This window comes from Hylobates moloch, unplaced genomic scaffold (assembly GCF_009828535.3).
Source record: "Hylobates moloch isolate HMO894 unplaced genomic scaffold, HMol_V3 SCAFFOLD_16, whole genome shotgun sequence".
NCBI lineage: Eukaryota > Metazoa > Chordata > Mammalia > Primates > Hylobatidae > Hylobates > Hylobates moloch.
Window position 1 is genome coordinate 12,190,834 of NW_026652291.1, and position 23,610 is coordinate 12,214,443.

The window sequence follows — 23,610 nt, forward strand, 5'->3', positions numbered from 1 at the left end:
TGTTCAACAGTATGCAGCACTAGAGAGATTAAGATCTGTCCCTTTACCTCAGTTGGGTGATAAAGTCGAAACTGGAGACTTAAGGGTTGAGTAATAGAAACAGCAGCACAGTGGACACAGAAGCATAAGGTAGACATGGCAGTTTCCTTCAGAAAGGTTGGTATAGGACTGAAGACTTCTGAGACGCTTTCTTGTTTAGCAGGGGTGTGGGGGTTGGGGGGATAAGACACACACTAGATGAGGGATTGAAGGCCTGGTCTTTGGTCTTGGCTTTGCCATTTTACTCTTTTTTTTTTCCTTGGAGACAGAGGAGTTTTGCTCTTGTCGCCTAGGCCACCCACCTTGGCCTCCCAAAGTGCTGGAATTACAGGCGTGAGCCACTGCACCTGGCCCATTTTACTCTTTATTTGACTTTGGATAAGTCACTTTAAAGTCTCTACTTTGATTTCCTCATTTGGAGAATAGAGAATGATGCCTGTGCTGTCTACATGGAAGAGTTAGTGTGAGACTAAAATGACTTAACACATGAAAAAGCCCTTGGTAAACTATGTATTCCCATTCTGATGTAAGATACTCCCACTCCAATCATTAAAAGGAACATGAAGTTGGGGGGAATGTTTAAAAAAGGGAGTGGAGAGGGAAGGTATGTCATTGCTTTTCTGTTTAATGTTTTGTTTGTGAGATTTTTTCCATTTTTTCAGTTGTCACTTAAAAATACATAACATTTACCATTTTAACCAGTTTTAAGTGTATATATAGTTCTGCAACATTAAGTACATTCACATTGTTATGCTGCAGCCATCACCACCGTCCATCTCCAGAACTTTCTCATTTTCCACAACTGAAACTTTGTACTTATTGAACACTAACTTCCCAGCCCCTGACAACCATATTCTACTTTCTGTCTGTATGAATTTGATTACTCTAAGTACTTCATATAGGTGGAATCCATATTTGTCCTTTTGTGACTGGCTTATTTCTCTTAACATAATGTTCTCAGGGTTCATCTGTGTTTCAGCATGTGTCAGAATTTCCTTCCTTTTTAAGGCTGAATATGTATACACCACATTTTGTTTTTCCATTCATCTATCTGTGGACACTTGACTTGCTTCTACCTTTTGGCTGTTGTGAATAATTTTGCTATGAACGCGGGTGTACACATCTGTTTGAGTCCCTGTTTTCACTTTTTTTGGTATATATCCACAAATGGGATTGCTGGATCATATAATTCTATGTTTAATTATTGAGGAAGCAGTGTGTTTTTAAAAATTATTACTTTATTGCTTATGGAAACATCTCCACGAGTCATATTTGAGGGTATATGTATGCTGTGATCCATGAGGCTTCTTGCTGGGAAATCTTTTGTCTCCAAGTACTAGTCCAATTTTTTTTTTTTTTTTTTTTTTTTTTTTTTGAGACTGAGTCTCGCTCTGTCGCCTGGGCTGGAGTGCAGTGGTGCGATCTCAGCTCACTGCAAGCTCCGCCTCCCAGGCTCACGCCATTCTCCTGCCTCAGCCTCCCAAGGAGCTGGGACTACAAGCGCCCACCACCACACCCGGCTAATTTTTTTTTTTTTGTATATTTAGTAGAGACGGGGTTTCACTGTGTTAGCCAGAATGGTCTCAATCTCCTGACCTCATGATCTGCCCACCTCGGCCTCCTAAAGTGCTGGGATTACAGTTGTGAGCCACCGCACCCGGCCGCAATTTTTTAATCACAATCTTCTAAGAGGCTTAGACTGTGAAGGAATATGGATCCCAAGAAATAGTTTTTGGAGTCAAAATCTTAAAGAATGATTACAGATAAGCCTTTCCTTACTAAATGTTTATTTTTTAAAACTAATTTCATTCAGCAGTTTTCAACTTAATGCCTCCTAAGTGCCAGGTACTGTATTATGTGGTGAGGATTTAGTGTTGAATAAATGAAATTCAAGTGGAAAGTACTACTGCAAAGAAAATGAACTGAAGAAAGAGGATAGTGAATGATGGGGTGGGATGTTGTTTTATATAGGCTAGCTAGGGAAGTCTTCTCCGAGAGGTAGTATTTGAGCAAAGACTTCAGTAAAAATGAGAGTATGAACCATGGTAAGACGTTTCAGAAGAGTGGTACAGGCAAAGGGAAGAGCCCTGAGGTAGGAGTAAGAAATGCTTTTCAAGTAGACAATTCAGGGATCAGATGACAGCCTATCTTGATCAGTACCTAGTACCTATATGAGGAAATCAATTGCTGTAAGATAGCTCTAGAAAGTAAAGTACACGTCTGGGTGTGCTGGCTCATGCCTGTAATCCGAGCACTTTAGGAGGCCAGGGCGGGAGGATCATTTGAGGCCAGGAGTTCAAGACCAGCCTGGACAACATTAGTGAGACCCTGTCTCTACCAAAAAAAAAAAAAATGTTTTTAATTAGCTGGACATGGTGGCACACACCTGCTCTAGCTACTTGTGAGGCTGAGGCTGGAGGATTGCTTGAGCCCAGGCATTATAAGCTATGATTGTGCCACTGCACTTCAGCCTGAGCAACACAGTGAGACTCTGCCTCTTAAAAATAAATAAAAAAGAAAAGTACAGGAAAACTAAAAATAGAAAAATGTTAGGGATAATTTATTTGCATATTCTGTTAATCTAGAAAATACTGTATTTGTGGTGTGGGAGATGTCAGGAAGATATTACTGCTGACATGACATTCCAATAATGATTACTACATAGAAGACATAACCTTTTCCTCTGAAATGTTATTTTCTTGGCAGAGAGGCATGTACAGTGAACCCAAAGGATATATTTTATCATCTGTTCAGGGAAGACAGAATGAGACAACAGATAAAGAGAATCTGAGTTTTAAGAAATGATCTCTGAAAATCTTAGATAATAAAATACTTTAATAACCAAGTATCTTACTGATATATATGACAGTGATACATATATTATTAGGAGAACACACAGACTCAGATCTCAAGAGAGGTTACAGATCACCCATATTTTGCTGGATGCTGTGCAGTAATGTGAAGTTATGCCAGAAATAACTTTGCGCCCCAAGAAATAAGCACCATTACTTCTTAAGACTCTCCATTTATCTCTTTACAAACATTGATATTTATAAATTATATCCTCATTTAAAAGTAAGTGAATTATCTTGGGAGAATGCTGTATTGTAATACAAGGAATATTACCTTTAGAAATGAGATGTTATTAATAGTATTAGAAAACTTTTGTTTTTAGACTTCTTTATGTTCTGTTTGAATTGTTTCTTCCTTGATACGTCTTTTTTTTTTAAAGAGAGATGAGGTGGTTTTGTTGCCCAGGCTAGTCTCGAACTCCTGGCCTCAAGCAATCCTCCTTAGCCTCCCAAAGTGCTGGGGTTATAGGCCTGAGCCACCGTGCCTGGCCTCCTTAATATGTCTCAGATTTCAAACCCATTACCTTTATCACCCTCAGTGAACCCATAAATTACTTCTCCTATATGCTTCTTGGTTTACAGCATTGTAACCACCCAGTTATGCAAGGTAGAAACCTCAGTCATCGTTTCCTTCTTCCTCTCCACCATTCCCCTTACCAGTTTGGTGAGCATTCTTCACTATGTATTCTATGATAAGGACCTCATATGTATTACTTAATTTTTTATTATAGATGTCTACTATGGTTTGCTGTTCCCCACATTTCATGTGTTGGGAACTTAATCCCCAAATCTGTATGTCAACTGAACGTACGGTCTTTGGAAAGTAATTAGGATTAGATAAAATCATCAGGGTGGGGCCACCATAATGGGGCTGGTGGCTTTATAAGAGGAAGAGAGACCTGAGCTGACACGCATGCTCTTGCCCTCTTGCTGTGTGGTGCCCTCAGCCATGTTACGGCACAGCAAGAAGGCCCTCACCAGATATTGGGGTGATCTTGGACCTCCCACCCTCCAGAACTGTAAGAAATAAATTTTTTTATAAATAACCCAGTCTATGATATTCTGTTATGGCAACAGAAAACAGACTAAGACAAGGTTCTAAACAAATGGAAAATAGAGTTTTAAGATGCAGACTTTCGTTGTCTTAACAGGGCCAAGAATATCTGTTTCATTCTGACATACTTAGACTGTAATATCCTCTCCCAGTGTTTCCGCTGCAAGTGGGTAGCACAGGACAAGCAATGGGGTTAAGGAAAAATTATCATAGTTACAAGAAAGCCCTCTAATAATGCTTGTGAGACTGAGAGTTTTGTCTGGTTTTCTACTTCTTGTTTTTCATAAGAGACCTTGTTGATGTCTCTTACAGAGAGGGTCTTTTATAGCTGAATGTTCTCAAAACTTGTTCATCATCACAACCACTAGTACTTCTTTTACAAGGACCACTATATACAAGACTAAGTGTAGACTTCAGAAGAAACTTAGGAGGAACACGTTTTTCACTTGACATGCCAACAAAGATTCTTTAAATAGCAAATATTCTGATGGGCAGGAGCTCATCAGAATGAAGTGACTGGCCAGTAATAAGCCATTATATATAACTTGTAACTTTTTCACTGAAAATTTAAAGTAATGGGTCCCCCACCCTCATATTTATTTAGACTCAGTCTCCGTAATCTGAAGAAAAATAGAATTTTACTATGTAATTACTTCAACTCCTAAGCCATTATTGTCTTCTCATTTGTAAGAATTTGAATAATTCATAGGGCTATTCACATGCCTATTCCTTTAATGATCTAACAGTTTGGAATTTGAACTGTCCTCGAGAAGACTGCCCTGGATGAGGAAACCTTTGAGTTTCTGTTTTGTTCTGTGTTCTCTTCTGTCTGTGCAGCCATAGTCTCAGGCTTACTCTAGGGTTCACCCAGCATGTTTGCTTATCTCTCCAGCTCTACTAGTGGAACTCATGGTAACTTATCAACAAGAAGTATACCCTTGTATTTTTAACATTTGCTAAGTTGGTGTCAGAAAATCTGAATGTTTCGGCTTTTAATGGAATGTAGGAGAAATTGCATTTTTTCCCTTTAAATTCAGTTGATTTGAATGTATTCTCTGATGTCAGTTCTATTTCTCTCTGCAAATCCTCTTTAAACTCAAATCTAGGTCGGGCACGGTGGCTCATGTCTGTAATCACAACACTCTGGGAAGCCGAGACCGGCAGATCACTGAGGTCAGGAGTTTGAGACCAGCCTGGCCAAGGTGGCGAAACTCCATCTCTACTAAAAATACAAAAATTAGCCAGGTGTAGGGGTGCACACCTGTAATCCCAGCTACTCGGGAGGCTGAGGCAGGAGAATCGCTTGAACCTGGATGGCGGAGGTTGCAGTGAGCCAAGATTGCGCCACTGCACTCCAGCCTGGGCGACAGCACGAGACTCCGTCTCAAAAATAAAAATAAATAATAATAAACTCAAATCTAGACTCATCTTTATCACCGTCTCTAAATCTAGAGTGAGCCATCTTTCTGTACACTGTCAAGCCAACAATAAAAACAGTTGTCCCTGATTAGAACAATCATTTCCTTTATTCAGTAAAATATTGTGTGCCAAGCTCAGTGCTAATTTTCCATATTGTAAACACAGAGGCTCCAAATGGCAGGCCCCATCACCTTATGAGAGTTGATTGGGCAAGTTCTACAGTCTGTCTTGCAGGGCCTCATAATAATTTTTCACCCTCTGCTTATAGGCTCTTTTTCCTGACCTTTGGGGAAAACTTTTCAGGCTCCTTCCAGAGCTTCTTCAGTTTTGGGGGATTCTAGCTGCTAGAAGACATCAAAACTTTTGGGGATGTCCGGGCCAAGGCAGCTCCTGCACTGACTGCTGTAGGCATCACTGCTCAGGCCCTCTGCCAAAGACCAGATAAGAGGAATAAGGGACACCCATTGGCCTAGAGTCAGTCCTCCCTCTGGTTGGGGGGGCGCCTTTTCAGCCCTCTAATCCCCTTTTTCCAGCTGTTGCTTCAGGAGGATCTTCTTCTGAGGTTGTAGGTCAGGATAAAGCATTTGGAGTGTGAGCTCTGAGGTAAAGGTGGCAGAGTAGGAGAGACCCATTCATGTCTTCACAGTGCAGCCACATTCATTCTTAATGCACCACTTTCCAGGAATTGGTTCTCTGCTTTAAATGGTTAGAAACTGAATTTTTTAAAGAATATTTTAACATCTTTAAGATGTAGTTCGTCCAGTCCAGGTCAGACCTGGCACAGGCCCAAGTCCCTCAAAAGACATTTCTCTTTTGATAGGCTCCTGTTTCTGCTTTCCAAGTGGCAGTCCATATTATCTTTGTTTTAAAAACTTTTTTTTTTCTGAGATGGGGTCTTGCTATGTTGTTCAGGCTGATCTCGAACTCCTGAGCTCGAGCGAGCTGCCTGCCTCAGACTCCTGAAGTGCCAGGATTACAGGCATGAGTCACCATGCCTGACCAGCAGTCCATATTATTTTAACTCCTTTTTTTTTTTTATTTGAGACGGAGTCTTGCTCTGTCGCCCAGGCTGGAGTGCAGTGGCGCGATCTCGGCTCACTGCAAGCTCCGCCTCCCGGGTTCACGCCATTCTCCTGCCTCAGCCTCTCCGAGTAGCTGGGACTACAGGCGCCCGCCACCACGCCCGGCTAATTTTTTGTATTTTTAACAGAGACGGGGTTTCACCGTGGTCTCGATCTCCTGACCTCGTGATCCGCCCGCCTCGGCCTCCCAAAGTGCTGGGATTACAAGCGTGAGCCACCGCGCCCGGCCTTTAACTCTTAAAACAACCTTGTAAAGTAGGTGTTATTATATTGCCTCCATTTTAGAAATAAAGCCAGGACCTTATTAACACTTACTTTCCTGGACTATTGGAAGAATCCTCTAATAAGTCTTTCTGCATCAAGATCTTTTTATAGATCAAGCATCTTCCAGTAGTCTTTCTGTAACAGAAGTATAATGGTGCCGTTTTGCTCTTAATACTCTGTGCTTTGCTCCAGTAGTTCCTCTATTGTGTTCTGAACAAAGACCCAAAACCTTTAGCATTTGAGACTTAACTCTTTTTTTTGAGATAGGATCTTGCTCTGTCACCCAGGCTGCAGTGCACTGGCATGCTCATAGCTCACTGCAACCTCAATCTCTAGGCCTCAAACGATCCTCTTGCCTCAGCCTCCTGAATAGCTGGGACTACAGGCGCACACCACTTTGCCTGGCTAAGTGGTTTTTTGTTTTGTTTTTGAGACAGTCTCACTCTGTCACCCAGGGTGGAGTACAGTGATGTGATCTCGGCTTACTGCAATCTCCTCCTCCTGGGTTCAAGCGATTCTCATGCCTCAGCCTCCCACATAGCTAGGATTATAGGTATGCACCACCACGCCCAGCCCATTTTGGTATTTTTAGTAGAGACAGGGTTTTGCCATGTTGGCCAGGCTAGTTGCAAATTCCTGGTCCCAAGTGATCTACCTGCCTCGGCCTCCCAAAGTGCTGGGATTACAGGTGTGGGTCACCGCACCCGGCCTAATTGTTTTTAGTAGAGACAAGAGTTCACTGTGTTACCCAGGCTGGCCTTGAACTCCTGGCCTCAAGCTATCCTCCTGCCTCGGCCTCCCAAAGTGTTGAGATTACAGATGTGAGCCACTGTGCCCAGCCATTTGAGGCTTTTTGATCTAATTCCTACCCATACTCACAACATATGTACCCTTAGACCTTGGACATGATACTTATCAACATTCATGGTAATACTCACATTGATTTATTCAAATATTGGATGCTTACTTTGTATTCTGTGGTGAATGGTAAGGATTCTAAGATGAACAAATGGAATACCTACCCTTGGGAAACTTAAAGTTTAGTGGAAATGTAAGTAATTATGTTTCAGTATTAGTAGATAATAGAGTTGTAGGATTATGAGGACTGAGAGTGGTACACTAACTGGGACAGGAGTTATTTCTGTTTATGTATCCTGTTTTGTTCCACCTGGAATAACCTGTCTTTTTTGTTGTTTGTTTATCTGTTTTTTGTTTGTTTGTTTGTTTGCTTGTTTTTTTGAGATGGAGTCTTGCTCTGTAGCCCAGGCTGGAGTGCAGTGGCGTGATCTCGGCTCACCGCAACCTCCGCCTCCCGGGTTGAAGCGATTCCTGTGCCTCAGCCTCCAGAGTAGCTGGGATTATAGGTGCGCACCACTGCACCTGGCTCATATTTAGTATTTTTAGTAGAGATGGAGTTTCACCATGTTGGCCAGGCTGGTCTTGACCTCCTGACCTCAGGTAATCCGCCCGCCTCAGCCTCCCAAAGTGCTAGGATTACAGGCATGAGCCACTGCGCCCGGCAACCTATCCTTTTTTACTTGATATATTCCTGTTGATTTTTTTTTTTTTTTATTATACTTTAGGTTTTAGGGTACATGTGCACAATGTGCAGGTTTGTTACATATGTATCCATGTGCCATGTTGATTTCCTGCACCCATTAGCTCGTCATTTAGCATTAGGTATATCTCCTAATGCTGTCCCCGCCCCCCCCCCCACCCTATTCCTGTTGATTCTTGAAGCCAGATGGTAGATGGGTGGATGGATAGATGATCGATCAAGCATAACAAGTGTCATCCTGCCATCAAGGAACATGTATTCCAGCTGTAAATATTCTGAAAGGCACTTCCTTTTTGCTTTGATCTCATATGCTTTCCTTTCAGTTAAGTTATTTTCTGCTCTATGTGAGTGATTGTTTTAAACACAAAAAGTAACACTGTCTGGTGTGTATTCACTTCCCATTTCTGGAGTGGAATTATATTTGTCTGCTCTGGACATTTTTCCTTCAAATTTTAGAGAAAAAAACGCAAAGATAAGATTACACCTAGATATAAGAAACTGAATGCTAGGCCCACCTCTGCAACTTACTAGTTCTGTCTTAATATTTTTAATGGACCGTAATTCATCTTTTCCTTACTGAGTTGTTGCTGTCACAAATATTGTTGTTTTATGTCATTGGTATTTTTAGGGTTTTCAGTGCTAGGTGGAGGTCATCTGCCTCTATATTCAGTGGCCCCAGAGAGACATATTAGCTTGGTTGTGGCTTTCTAAACTCCGCCTCTAGTCTCTTTTTGAAGATACCTTCAAAAGACGGGTTTATTGCTGATTCTGCTTCTGCTTGCTGTTCACAGTCTCTTTTTGTCTTGTTGCTCTTGAAATGTATCCAAGAATATAACTGAAGGTTTACAAAAAACAAAAGTAATCCTAGCTCTTTGTGACTTTGGGCAAGTTACTAACCTCTCAGCCTCATCAGTCAAAAAGATACAGGGGTAATTAAATTAGTTAATACATGTGAAAGCTCTAAGAACAGGCTGACATATAGTAAACTCTCAATGTTGTTAAGTAAAACATACTTGGGGTATGACAGGGGTGACAAGGGAAGCCATTTTCTGTTAACTTAGGTATTGTTTTTTTTTTTTTAAGAAATTTTATTTATTTATTTTTATTATTATTGTCATTTTTTTTTTTTTTTTTTTTTTGGAGACAAGAGTCTCACTGCGTTGCCCAGGCTGGAGTGTGGTGGCGCGATCTCGGCTCACTGCAACCTCCACCTCCCGGGTTCAAGCGATTCTCTTGCCTTAGCTTCCCAAGTAGCTACAGGCACCCGCCACCACGCCTGGCTAGTTTTTGTATTTTTAGTAGAGTCGGAGTTTCACCGTATTGGCCAGGCTCGTCTCAAACTCCTGACCTTGTGATCCACCTGCCTCGGCCTCCCAAAGTGCTGGGATCACAGGCGTGAGCCACCGTGCCCTGCCTTCTTATTTATTTTTTAATAGAAACAGGGTCTCACTTGGTTTCCCAGGCTGGTCTTGGAACTCCTGGGCTCAAGTGATCCTCCTGCCTCAGCCTCCCGAAGTTTTGGGATTACAGGTGTGAGCCACCACGTCTGGCCTTATTTATTTATTTATTTTTTATTTTTTTGAGATGCAGCCTCACTCTGTTGCCCAGGCTGGAGTTCAGTGGCGTGATCTCTGCTCACTGCAACCTCTGCCTCCTGGGTTCAAACAATTCTTCTGTCTCAGCCTCCTGAGTAGCTGTGACTACAGCCACGTGCCACCACGCCTGGCTAATTTTTGTATTTTTAGTAGAGACGGGGTTTCATGTTGGTCAGGCTGGTCTCGAACTCCTGACCTCGTGATCCACCTGCCTTGGCCTCCCAAAGTGCTGGGATTACAGGCTTGAGCCATCGCTCCCGGCCCTTTATTTCTTTTAAAACTTTGTTTTATTTCTAAGCTACTCTGGAAATGTGAGATTTAGCTAGAGATATGACCATTCATCCCACTTTGCCTGGTCAGACCTGGGCTACACGTGTTCTGGCGTCCCCTCTGGTATGTGGTACATACCCCTTTTCACTCTCAAGCTTCTTGGTTTGAATAATACATCATATTAAGATGGGGCTTGGCTTCAGCTCACCCCCACTAGCATTTTTTCGTACATTCCCACTAATCACAAAACCCACACCACTGCCTCACTGGCACTATACCCACTAATCCCAAGGCTTTAGTCATACAAAGAAAATAGCCATTCTTCTGTGCTCTCATACTGTTTAACCATACCTTGTGCTTAACTCCAGAAACTGGCCTTAGAAGATCCAAAATCGAACCAAGGTTGTTGAGTGTCTCACCTCTGGAAGGAATGCTGAACAATTGATTTCCAGCCTTGTTTTTGCCAGACAGACCACCAGTTAACCTATACTCAAGATAACCATCAACCAGCCTTGCTAACCTGCATACTCTACCCCTCACATGCTTTGCCCAGCCCAGCCTGCATACCTTATCCCTGATGTCAATTCCTGCGCTTTGCCTAATAAATCCTTACTGGCTCTTTTCAGGGAACCAGCCTCTGCTGTCTGTCTCCCTTGCACTCTAGCACAGTAGGACAAGCCCCAAAATAAAAGCTTTGTCTGGGAAATCTGCTTGTCCCTTTGTTAATTTTCATTACATGGTGAGTCCAAATGCCTATGGTCTGTTGTAACAATGTTGTTACCTTAGATTTGACAGGAGTGAAGTATTATTTTACATTTCTCTTTCATTATGGTTTTTCTTTGGGTTTTTTGTTTTTAAGAAAGTCTCACTCTTTTGCCCAGGCTGGAGGGCAGTGGTGTGATCATAGCTCACTGCAAACTCGAACTCCTGGCACAAGCAATCTTCCTGCCTCAGCCTCCCAAGTAGCTAGGACCATAGGCACGTACCACTACACCTGGCTAATTTCATGTATGTGTGTGTATATATATGTATATATATGTAAAAATATTTTTTGGTTGGGCACGGTGGCTCACACCTGTAATCCCAGCATTTGGGAGGCCAAGGCAGACGGATCACCTGTGGTCAGGAGTTCGAGACCAGCCTGACCAACGTGGTGAAACCGTGTCTTTACTAAAACTACAAAATTAGCCTGGCGTGGTGATGCATGTCTGTAATCCCAGCTACTCGGGAGGCTGAGGCAGGAGAATTGCTTGAACCCAGGAGGTGGAGGTTGCAGTGAGCTGAGATCGCACTATTGCACTCCAGTCTGGGCAACAAGAATGAAATTCAGTCTCAAAAAAAAGAAAAAAATTTGTAAAGACAGAGTCTCACAATGTTGCCCAGGTTGGTCTCTAACTCCTGGCCTCAAGCAGTCCTCCTGCCTCAGTCCCCCAAAGCACTGGGATTATAGATGTAATATAGGCATGAGCCACTGAGCCAGGCCGTTAATTGTTATTTATATTCACATTTGCCCCACATTCCTATCCTGTCCCTAAAGTCAGACTGAAAGGGAAATATGTTTAAAATGAGAAATTCAGGTGCCTCTTTTTCCCCTCTGTAGATTTTAGTATGGAAATACCTTCCAGCTGGGCACCGTGGTCACACCTGTAAACCCAGCACTTTGGGAAGCCAAGATAGGCAGATCACTTGAGCTCAGGAGTTTGAGACCAGTTTGAGCAACATGGCAAAACCCTATCTCTTTAAAAAAAAAAAAAAAAAAATATATATATATATATATATATATATATATATATATATATATGTATACACACACACACGTACACACACAAAAATTAGCTGGGCATGATGGCACATGCCTGTAGTCCCAGGTACTCAGGAGGCTGGGGTAGGAGGATTGGTTGAGCCCAGGAGGTGGAGGTTGCAGTGAGCTGTGCGCGTCTACCTGGGCAGCACAGCAAGACCATATCTCAAAAAAAAGGGCCGGGCACGGTGGCTCACGCCTGTAATCCCAGCACTTTGGAAGGCTGAGGTGGGCGGATCACAAGGTCAGAAGTTCGAGACCAGCCTGACCACCATGGTGAAACCCATCCCTACTAAAAATAATTAGCCAGGCATGGTGACACACACCTGTAATCCTAGCTACTCAGGAGGCTGGGGCAGGAAAATCACTTGAACCCAGGAGGCAGAGATTGCAGGGAGCTGAGATCACGCCACTGCACTCCAGGCTGGGCTGGGCGACAGAGCGAGAGTCCATCTCAAAAAATAAAAATAAAAAAAAGAAGAAAGAACTTCCTTCCCCATCCATATTTCCTAAATTAATAAACCGTACAACTTCATTAAATTTTTGGAACTCTGTTTCAACGTTCCTATGTTACAGATACAGGAACTGAGGCCCGTAGAGATTACATGTGACGTGTCCTACATACATGGTAAATTAGTGACACAGAGATAACTGAATCCTAGATACCTTAACTCCCACAGTTCTTTCTATTGCATGAAGCAATAAAAAGTGTTTTTATGGCAAAGATCAGCGTTTTCCTGAGTGTGTTATGCAAGTTCATTCCTTTATGCCCTGTGGGGGCAGCAGGGCTTCTTTAGATCATGCTGAATGCTCCCACTTTACAATGAACCTCAGCACTTTAAAGGTGCTCAAATGTCCTGAAGTAAAGAAACCTATTTGGCTTTGTTTAATCCTACATTTTCTAAACTTTGGGAAAGCTCTTTGGAAAATGCTGGCCTAGGGCTTTCTTTTGGGGGCTGGGGTGCAGGGGGTGGGTTAGGGAGGAGAAAGTTGACTTCTCTTTTTTAAAAAATGTCTCATGAGTAGTTTAGTCTCTCTTGCATTCAACAAGATTCCCCGCCCCTACCCCACAGTTAGGTCTGCTGTGATCACTGGAGCTTATTTTGGTTTAGGACAGTCAGCATCATCTGATTGGGATTGATCGTATGCTATTAAGAGGGAGTCCCCCAGAATGGTGATTCTAGAAAAAGGATTCATCAGCCATTTGCATCTTCTGGGCCTCTCCAAGTCCTGTAGACCTTCTCCTCTCCTCTCCCCTCTCCTTGCTCCTCTCTCCTTTGCATCATACAAAGATTGGATGTCTATAGAAGAGAGACCAGGCTTGCCTGGAGAGATTAATTAATTAATTAATCCACATTGCTGGAGAGATTAAACTGAGACTAGTTCTCATTTCCGACATCTACAAGTGATGGTTTAGATTCAGAAATAAATAACATAATACTGAGCACCATTTGACATAGGATTTTGGTTACCTGAGAAGTAATGACATTAATCCCTGAATTAATTTTGAGACTTTTGAGAAGAAATATTGCTGTAGTACTAGAACTATAGTCAGGGTTACCCATCAGGCTCTGGAACTGGGGGACACAGGGTAGACTCAAGGGTTACATCTCATCCAGGAAATCTGGCTCCCCCACCTCCCTTCCCTTCCAAGGTCTGTGTTTATTTTAGTATATAGAGCTCCAGTAGGATATATGAATGTCCCCACATCAGTTCATCCTGAAGGGAGTTCCCATTAACCAGGAGCTACCAGGAAGAGATTTTCCCTAAATCCCAAAGACACTTGTATTTCTGGCCACCTCTCTAAGGTGAAACCCCAGCTATCCCAGCAGCTACCACTGCTTATTGTAGCAGCAAATGGCCAAACGTCCTTAGCTCAGCCTCTGACTTCCCTAGTGTTTGCAACTTGTTCTTGTTTCTCCAGTGGAGCCGTTGATGTCATATAACTCTTGTATAATTGCTTTAGGATATCTAATTGTGCTCATCATAAAATAGAGCTTTTTAAATTTTGTTTTCTTTTTTCTTGGTGTTCTTCCCTTACCAGAGCTTTTTTTAAAAACAGGATTTTTGACATGATGTAAGTATTACACCATTGTAATACACGTTGAGTATTCCTCATCCGAAATGCTTGGAACCAGAAGTGTTTCAGGTTTGGGATTTTTTCCAATTTTGTAATATTTGTGTCTACATAATGAGATAGCTTGGTGAGGTACCCAAGTCTAAACACAAAATTCATTTATGTTTCATACACACTTTATACACATAGCCTGAAGGTAATTTTATACAATATTTTTAATATAGTGCATGAAACAAAGTTTATGTACATTGAACCATCAAAAAGCAAAGAAGGCAGCTCCAGAATTTTCCACTTGTGGCATCCTGTCAGCACTCAAAAAGTATTGGATTTTGGAGCATTTCAGATTTGGGATTTTCTGATTAGGGATGCTCGACGTGTAGCATCTTGAGTCTCTACAAACCATACAAGATTCTCAGATGAAAATAATTCTATATGTGTATGCATGCATGTACATGTTAAAGTAAGATTCTTGTCCGCTTCTGAAGATGCTTCTGATTTTTCTTCATCCGGAGGCAAGGCTCTGTTCTTCCTTGTTTTGCACCATAAGCATACTCTGTGCTATGTTACTAAATTTACTCAGTCAATAGAAATAAAAAAGCAAAACAAACAAAAAAATGAAATAATAACCGAACTTGAAAGTGCGAAGAGGCCTAGCCATAGGAGTGACACCATGCCGTCTTACCTTTAGAAACACTTCAACGCGATTTTCATCATCTCCCATTACACTCGGATTCCAAGCGCATCTTAAAAGTCTTTTTCCCCCCTCATTTTGGTAAAGGCTTTTTATTTTATATGATAGTTTTATTCTGGATTTTTGTTAATATATTTTAAACTTTTTTGAGAAAGGATTGTTTGTGCTGTTTTTTTGTTTTAAATGTAAACCCTGAGTGACATTAGGATTTGACCTATAAATGAGGCCACAAACTTGGCCTCCAGGCCCTTATTTTCTTTGAAAGAACCACTATAAAAGCCTGATAAGATCTTGAAGATTCTGTGGGGCTCAGCTTTAAAAGTAAGATTTGTTAGACTTAACTGGTTTTTAAGTTTGAAGTGGAATTAATAGAGGTAATTTTAGTTCCTGTTTTCCTGTTTTGTAAGACTCCTGGTCTTGACCAGGAGTTCAAGACCAGCCTGGCCAACATGGTGAAGAAACCCCATCTCTACTAAAAATACAAATATTAGCCAGGCATGATGGCACTCACCTGTAGTCCCAGCCACTCAGGAGGCTGAGGCAGCAGAATCGCTTGAACCCGGGAGACAGAGGTTAAGTGAGCTGAGACTGCACCACTGCACTCCAGCCTGGGCGCCAGAGCGAGACTGTGTCTAAATAAATAATTTTCATATAAATATAGTCTATAAAAGATGGTAGGAAAACACAAATGTTAGCGATATTTTTAAACATGAATTCATAAGGTTATGCTGTGTCACTAACAGAGATGAAAATAAATTCCAAGCATCTTGACACAGTTCTGTTTCTAGCAGAGTTTTTGTGATAATTTGTGTACGTGTTTTTCACTGTATTTGTTAAAACACTTCATTCTTCTTTATGAGGCTAGGTTAACTGCCTGCTGGTTTCTTAACAATTCCAATAATAGATTTTAAATGGCGTTTTCTCTTCTTAAACCCGTTACCCCATTTAGTCAGATAGATTTTATATATCCAGATGGTGTAAAAAGATTTAGAAGTATTTCCATTAATCTTGTTCTCTCTTAGATTTTCTTTTTTGCATATATCTTTTGCTTGCAGCTCTGAGAGTTAAGTTTCCATGTTCAGAATTTAATCTGCGATTGTTAGAATTACCTCTTATTGCTACTGCCCTGTCCATTTAAATCATCATATCAGATAATAGAAAGCAGGATTTTTGTTTCAGGGCTTTATGGGGCGGATAGATAAAATTTTTTGTGTTGTGTCTCTTGCCATGTGTATAATAACTTCTTTCAAAATTACCATAGAACTAGTAGCTTACATATATTTAGCTTTAATTGTCCACCTTTCCTACCCCCTCTTTTAGTAAAATGCCTAATTATACAGATTAAAGATTGATTTTTAGCAACTTTATTTTAAGGCAGAAAAACAACTAATCAATTATGTGTTATTTGTATGTGCGGTACCAGTGTTGACCTCTTAAATGTTTGTAAATTGCTTACAGTGTTAGATAATAATGAATGGTGGTTGCCTCTAAGGATTTAAAACAAAAATTGAAACATTTATTTGCAATCCAAATACTTTTCCCTGTGTTTTCAAATACTCTTCCTGTAACTATATATTTAAATTGGTTTGATATGTTACTTTTTACTGACTTAGAAAGTATATAATTGGTACATTTTATGGCTCAGATTACAGCTAACACAGGTTCGTAATTCAAGCTTAAAGATTTACATTTTATGAAAATTTGACATGTGAATTTGACAGCGTGTTGTTGTTTGTGAATGAAAGCAGTTTTCAGTAGCTTTTTAAAAAAACTGTGATCTGAGATACACTTGAAAAAATGAATTAAATTATTTTTGTTTCATATCAAGAAATGGATGAAAAGAGGCTGCTGGATCCAGGGTTGAAGGTTCATAAAGGCCTCTGGGATTATACTCTGAAGAACCCGCAGCCGGAATGCCTGAGTGACTGAAGAAAATGGGTGCTAATGCATCTAATTATCCTCATTCATGTTCCCCGAGGGTAGGGGGAAATTCACAGGCCCAACAGACTTTTATAGGTAACTTTCAGTTTTTCTAACTTCATTTTCTTTTGTGACTATAATAGAATTGTGTTTTCGGTAGTCTCTGTAGATGACAAAAGAAGTGAGCTGTAGTTATTATAATAATTCTGCAGCATCTAGATTTTTTTCCCCCAACAAATGTAAATCTTAAATCTGACTTGTATGGTTTTTATCTTAAACAAACCACTTGCAGCACAGTTGAGCTTTTCTGTGTTTTAACCATAATTGCCAATTACCCTAGGCAAACTAGCAATCTCCATTGGTGTTAAAACAGTGAAGTACATATTTCCTGTGTCCCATTTCATTTATTTTGCCCATACGAATGCAGACTTGTGTAATTAAGAAGAAAAAGAAACATTTCACAATTATATACAAGTAATATTCTTAATTTAGAACTCTGCCTACTTTTCATTCCTAAAAAACCCATGATTAAGATCTATGACAAATGTCCTTCGATAGCCAGGGAACAAAAGAATTTTTCTAAAGAAATTTAGACTAATTTGCCATTTGTCCCTATTTCTTATTTAATATAAAAAATGTAGGCCAGTCACAATGGCTCACACCTGTAATCCCAGCACTTTAGGAGGCCAAGGCAGGAAGATTGCATGAGGCCAAGACAGGAGTTCAAGACCAGCCTGAGCAACATTAGTGAGACCCTATGTCTACAAAAAAAAAAAAAAAAAGTTTAATTAGCCAGGCATGGTGGCACACGCCTATACTCCCAGCTACTTGGGAAGCTGAGGTTGGGGAGAATCCCTTGAGCCCAGGAGTTTGAGGCTGCAGTGAGCTATGATCTTGCCACTGCACTCCAGCTTGGGCAACAGAGTGAGACTCCATCTCTAAAAATTAAATTGAATTAAATTGAAAACTAAAATGAGTTATTTGAGCTTTTTATCTTCCTTTATAAAAAACAAATGCAATTTTGAGTGGTTCGGTAATGTCTGCTTACAGAATTTTTCAGCATGAAAAATGTTAAAGTAAACGTTGAAAATGAATGTTAAGAAAAAAGAAACAAATTTTCATTTGTTTAATTTTCTTCTTAGGGACATCATCCTATTCTCAGCAAGGCTATGGTTGCGAATCAAAGTTGTATAGCCTTGACCATGGCCATGAGAAACCACAAGACAAAAAAAAGAGAACCTCTGGCCTTGCCACCCTCAAAAAGAAGTTTATTAAGCGTCGGAAATCTAATAGGTCTGCCGATCATGCCAAGCAGATGCGAGAACTCCTCTCTGGGTGGGATGTTAGAGATGTCAATGCATTAGTGGAGGAATATGAGGGAACGTCAGCATTAAAGGAGCTTTCTCTACAAGCCAGTTTGGCTAGACCAGAAGCCCGGACATTGCAGAAAGATATGGCTGATCTTTATGAGTACAAGTATTGTACTGATGTAGACTTAATATTTCAAGAAACTTGTTTTCCTGTTCATCGTGCCATTTTGGCAGCAAGGTGTCCGTTTTTTAAAACACTGCTTTCTTCCTCACCTGAGTATGGGGCAGAGATAATAATGGACATCAATACAGCTGGTATTGATGTGCCCATGTTTTCTGCTTTGTTACACTACCTTTATACAGGAGAGTTTGGAATGGAGGACTCAAGGTTTCAAAATGTCGATATCCTTGTTCAGCTTAGTGAAGAATTTGGAACACCAAATTCCCTTGATGTAGATATGCGTGGACTCTTTGATTACATGTGTTATTATGATGTCGTCCTTAGTTTTTCTTCAGACTCTGAACTGGTTGAAGCTTTTGGTGGCAATCAGAACTGTTTAGATGAAGAGCTCAAAGCCCACAAGGCTGTTATTTCTGCACGGTCCCCATTTTTTCGAAATTTATTACAAAGAAGGATACGAACTGGTGAAGAAATCACAGACCGAACTTTGAGGACTCCCACAAGAATTATATTAGATGAGTCCATTATACCAAAAAAATATGCAAAAGTGATATTACACTGTATGTATACCGACATGGTGGACCTCTCTGTTTTGCACTGTAGCCCCTCTGTGGGGAGTCTCAGTGAAGTTCAGGCTCTCGTCGCAGGGAAGCCAAACATGACCAGGGCAGAAGAAGCCATGGAACTTTACCACATAGCACTGTTCTTGGAATTTAACATGCTTGCACAAGGTATGAAGTTCTGGTTTTTAATTCTGATTTATAGAATTATGTATTGATCTTCTAAATTGAAAACACAACCAGTATATTCTATGATTTCAGTGTTTGGGATGTTACAGGGGCAGGTTTTTTTTGAACTTTCAGTTATGACATCTGAGACAGATTGAGGGTCAGTATTAATGTGGTTCTTTATTTACTATTAAAATCAAGTATTCAATACTAATGACTTCAGAGCATTAAATGAGACTTAAGGTCCTTTCTTCCCTAATGTAAGATGATAGGTATGGGAATATATAATTACCAGCCTACACCCTCTCCACCCAAGCTTTGAAAGAGCCCAGTTTCCCATATTTTGAGTCTCATATTTATGTTCAGTACCTTGTTGATGTTTAAATGTTTGGATAAGAATAAAAATTCATTACAAAAATGAAGATAGTCACATTTAGATACGAATTTAGTTGAATCAGAATTGGGCAGGGTTTCTAATTTAAATTTTAAAATATTCCTTATCTTATTTTTAGATTCAACTTGTACATCAAGCCACAGCCTACAGCATGTAAAACACAGCGCTAGACTCATGTGCCTTCTTTATTTAATTTAAACTAAAATTTTTTTAAAATTAGGACAGCACGTTTTTTGTGTTATAGGCAAACAAATTCATGAAAGTTACATTAAAAGAAGTATATATCTGTTGGTAAATGTTAGAATCTTAACATTTCAGAGCTGGAGAGAGACCTTTTGTAGGAGAGCAAAGACAATTTGCTGTTTTGACAGTGCATTCTTAGCTTTCTGTGACCATATATTAAAAGAAAATAAGCTATGTGACATGAGACTACTTGAGAAATTTAGCTAATGCATATTGGCTAAAAGAACATTAGAAGTTGCCAGTTAGAAGAAAATATTAATGGTTTGGGTAGGAGACAAATTTAAATAAGGAAAGCTGAGTACTGAACTTGAAAATAATATGTATTATATGGTTAAGTCAGCCTATCAATAGGGCTTTGAAAAATTGAAAAATAGCCCCAGTTAAATAACAACATTAAGCCAGTTTCAGTGGTGTGTGGTTGTAGTTCTGTCTACTCAGGAGGCTGAGGCAGGAAGATCACTTGAGATCAGGAGTTCAGGGCTGCAATGAGCTGTGATCATACCTGTGAATAGCTACTGCACTCTACTCTGGGCAACATAGTGAGAACTCAGCTCTATTTTTAAAAAATCTCAGTAAATGGGAAGTTATTCAGAAGAAGGCGTTGATAAACGTGAGTGGGAAAATGTTGAGATTTCATTTACATAAAGAATCTTTTAAAACCTTACTTTACCATAATCCTTTTATAATAGATGTTTTATTACAACAATCAAAATGTCATTAAAACATTTTATTAGTTTAGAATAAGAATCATTGTATCAATAATAGACTAGGTGTCAAACTAGGAAAAATATGTTATCAAAAATAGAGTAGCAGTTTAAGCTACTTTTTTTTTCTGTAAAACCAAATTTGTCAGAAAATGCTTCTACAGAAAAATTTGAAGTTTGCAACATTACCAAAAAGATATAATAATCTATATTTTCTCAAAATATTTTTATTTTTGATGCCTTTTAATAAGAAACCAAATTATATAGACCTTGTATGAGAAAGCATTCTTTAATATATGTTTTTTTGTTTGTTTGTTTTTAAAAACGGAGTCTTGATCTTGTCACCCAGGCTGGAGTGCAATGGCACAATTTCGGCTCACTGCAACCTCTGCCTCTTGGATTCAAGTGATTCTCCTGCCTCACCCTCTTGAGTAGCTGGGATTACAGGCTTCTGCCACCATGCCCAGCTAATTTCTGTATTTTTAGTAGAGACAGGGTTTCACCATGTTGGCCAGGCTGGTCTCAAACTCCTAACCTCAGGTGATCCACCTGCCTCGGCCTCCCAAGGTGCTGGGATTACAGGCATGAGCCACCACACCTTGCAGGTTTTTTTAAGTTTTAGATGCAAAGTAAAATTGTCAGCCAAATCTAAGATCTTTGGTAATACTTGTTTATTTAGCTAGAGTTTATCTTGAGTCAATTTCTTTTTTTTTTTTTTAGTGTTTAGCTAAAAGTTATATTTTATTCAGTGTATTTAAAGATATAAAATAATACTTTTTGCATTACCTAATCTGGTTACTTAAAACAAGCAAAAAAAAACTTGTGTACAAATATTCCCTTAAATGTGGATATATGCTCTTCTTTTTCCCTTTGTTACTGAAAATAGAGTTTGAGTTGTTCTGGTTTTGTTTTTTGTAACCCATATGGGGCATATCTTTCCCCCATACCCATGAAATATTCATACTAAGGTTTATAAAAGACTATAACTTTAACATAATTTTGATCTTATTTCCATAGGAAGAAGAATGTTAGGTCACTTGAGGTAGGATTTTATACCATAAAGCTCAAGAGTTCAGGTTCTAGAACCAGACAGACTGGGTTTCAGTTCTCTACTGTGTCTTAGTTTGACCTTAATCAAGTCACATAGCCTAAGCCCCTCTTTTCTCATTTGTAAAATAAAGATAGTAAACCCTATAAGCTATGATGATTAAAGGAAATAATATATGTTAAATGATCTGAATAGCACCTGTTACATAGTAAACATTCAGTAAATGTTAGCTGCTAAACTATAATAATCACCACAACATATGTCTCTCACTACCATATAGTTTTTTTCTAAAAATAACCTTAAGTTTAAAAAGTAATTTTACTAGGCCAGGTGTGGTGGCTCACACCTGTAATCCCAGCACTTTGGGAGGCTGAGGCAGGAGGATCACTTGAGCCCAGGAGTTCAAGACCAGCTTGGGCAATATAGTGAGACCTCGTCTCTACCGAAAAAAAAAAAAAAAAATTAGACCTAGCACAGTGGCTCACTCTTGTAATCCCAGCACTTTGGGAGGCCGAGGTGGATGGTCACTTGAGGCCAGGAGTTTAAGACCAGCTTGACCAACATGGTGAAACCCCATCTCTACCAAAAAATACAGAAATTAGCCAGGCATGGTGGTACATGCTTCTAGTCCCAGCTACTCGGGAGGCTGAGGCAGGAGAATTGTTTGAACCTAGGAGATGGAGGTTGCAGTGAGCTGAGATCGCACCACTGCACACCAACCTGGGCGACAGAGTGAGTCTCCATCTCAAAAAAATAAAAATACAAAAAAAATTAGCTGGGTGTGGTGGCACACACCTGTAATCCCAGCTACCCGGGAGGCTGAGGCACGAGAATTACTTGAACCCAGGAGGGGGAGGTGGCAGTGAGCCAAGATTGCACCGCTCCACTCCAGCCCGGGTGATAGAGTGAGACTTTGTCTTAAAAAAAAAAAAAAAAGGCCAGGTGCAGTGGCTCACACCTGTAACCCCAGCACTTTGGGAGGCTGGGGCGGGCAGATCGCGAGGTCAGGAGATCAAGACCATCCTGGCTAACGAGGTGAAACCCCATCTCTACTAAAAATACAAAAAATTAGCCAGGCATGGTGGCAGGTGCCTGTAGTCCCAGCTGCTCGGGAGGCTGAGGCAGGAGAATGGCCTGAGGCCAGGAGGCAGAGCTTGCAGTGAGCTGAGATCACACCACTGCACTCCAACCTGGGCGATGGAGTGAGACTCCGTCTCAAAAAATTAAAAATAAAAAGGCAGTATTGGCAGACAGCTAGAGTGGTTTGGCAAGTGGGTAAAAGAAAGGATTCTTGGGGCCAGGTGCGGTGGCTCAAACACCTGTAATCCCAGCACTTTGGGAGGCCAAGGCAGGTGGATCACCTGAAGTCAGGAGGTCAAGACCAGCCTGGCCAACATAGTGAAACCCCCGTCTGTAACTACAAAAATTAGCTGGGCGTGGTGGTGCATACCTGTAATCCCAGCTACCAGGGAGGCTGAGGCGCAGTAATTGCTTAAACCTAGGAGGTGGATGTTGCAATAAGTCGAGATCACAGCACTGCACTCCAAGCCTGGGCAACTGAGTGAGACTGTCTCAAAAAAAAAAAAAAAAAAAGCCCAGAGGGTTGGGATTCTTGGCCTACACAGAGAATGTGTTTTATATCAGTAGGGAGGAGCAGGTATTAGGCAATCGCAAGTAGATAACAGGGCCTCAACTTACAGGCCTGGCATTTAGGACCAGATCTAACTTCACTTGATTTTCATTTAAACATAACAAATTGAATATGTTTAATTTTATTTCCTTCAAAGCCCTATTATCATAGTGAAGAAATAAAACAAATATAAACTCTCAAGGACAAAGAAACAAAGATACCTAAGAAGAAAACAACAATGGGGAAGAAGATGTTGAAATTTTTGGAAAATGGAAAGCAGATAGAGACTTGATTACTGGCTTAACAGAGGAGCAGCCTGTAATTAGATGCTGTAAAGGGGGCTACTGAGGAGAAGTGAGGCAGTTCACCTGTTAAAGCTCTGGCGTGGCTCAGGCCAGGTGGAACTAAATACTCTGGAAAGAAGGGATATGCATAGCATAGAACTAAAAAGAGTTGATTTTAAGTCTGAATACTGAGTGATCAGACCCTTTCCCCAACCCTGGAATTCATCTTTATGTATGGTATTAGAAAAGGATATGGTTTTGTTCTTCTCCATATAGTGAGCCAAGTATTCCCTACTAATTCCCTATTCCTGATTTGTGCCACTCTTAACGCTGCTGTGTATGCATGGATTGTATTCATGCATCAGTACTCAATCTCCATTTTGTCCCAGTGGTCCATTTGTCTGTTCTTGAATTACTATCACTTGCAACAAGGTGACATGCGCTTGTCCCCGCCCCCTCAATTCGC

General features: G+C 40.5%; 1 protein-coding gene across 2 annotated transcripts in view; it reads left to right on the forward strand.

The window, feature by feature from the left end:
* The window catches only part of BTBD7 (BTB domain containing 7), a 101,694-nt gene that overhangs the window by 24,087 nt on the left and 53,997 nt on the right, over positions 1–23,610 (forward strand). For both annotated transcript variants that reach the window (XM_032180384.2, XM_032180386.2), the window contains exons 2-3: positions 16,531–16,718; positions 17,765–18,844. In XM_032180384.2, the coding sequence (XP_032036275.1) occupies positions 16,637–16,718; positions 17,765–18,844 (1,162 nt within the window). In that variant the 5' untranslated portion in view covers positions 16,531–16,636. The remainder of the gene's footprint in view (positions 1–16,530; positions 16,719–17,764; positions 18,845–23,610) is intronic.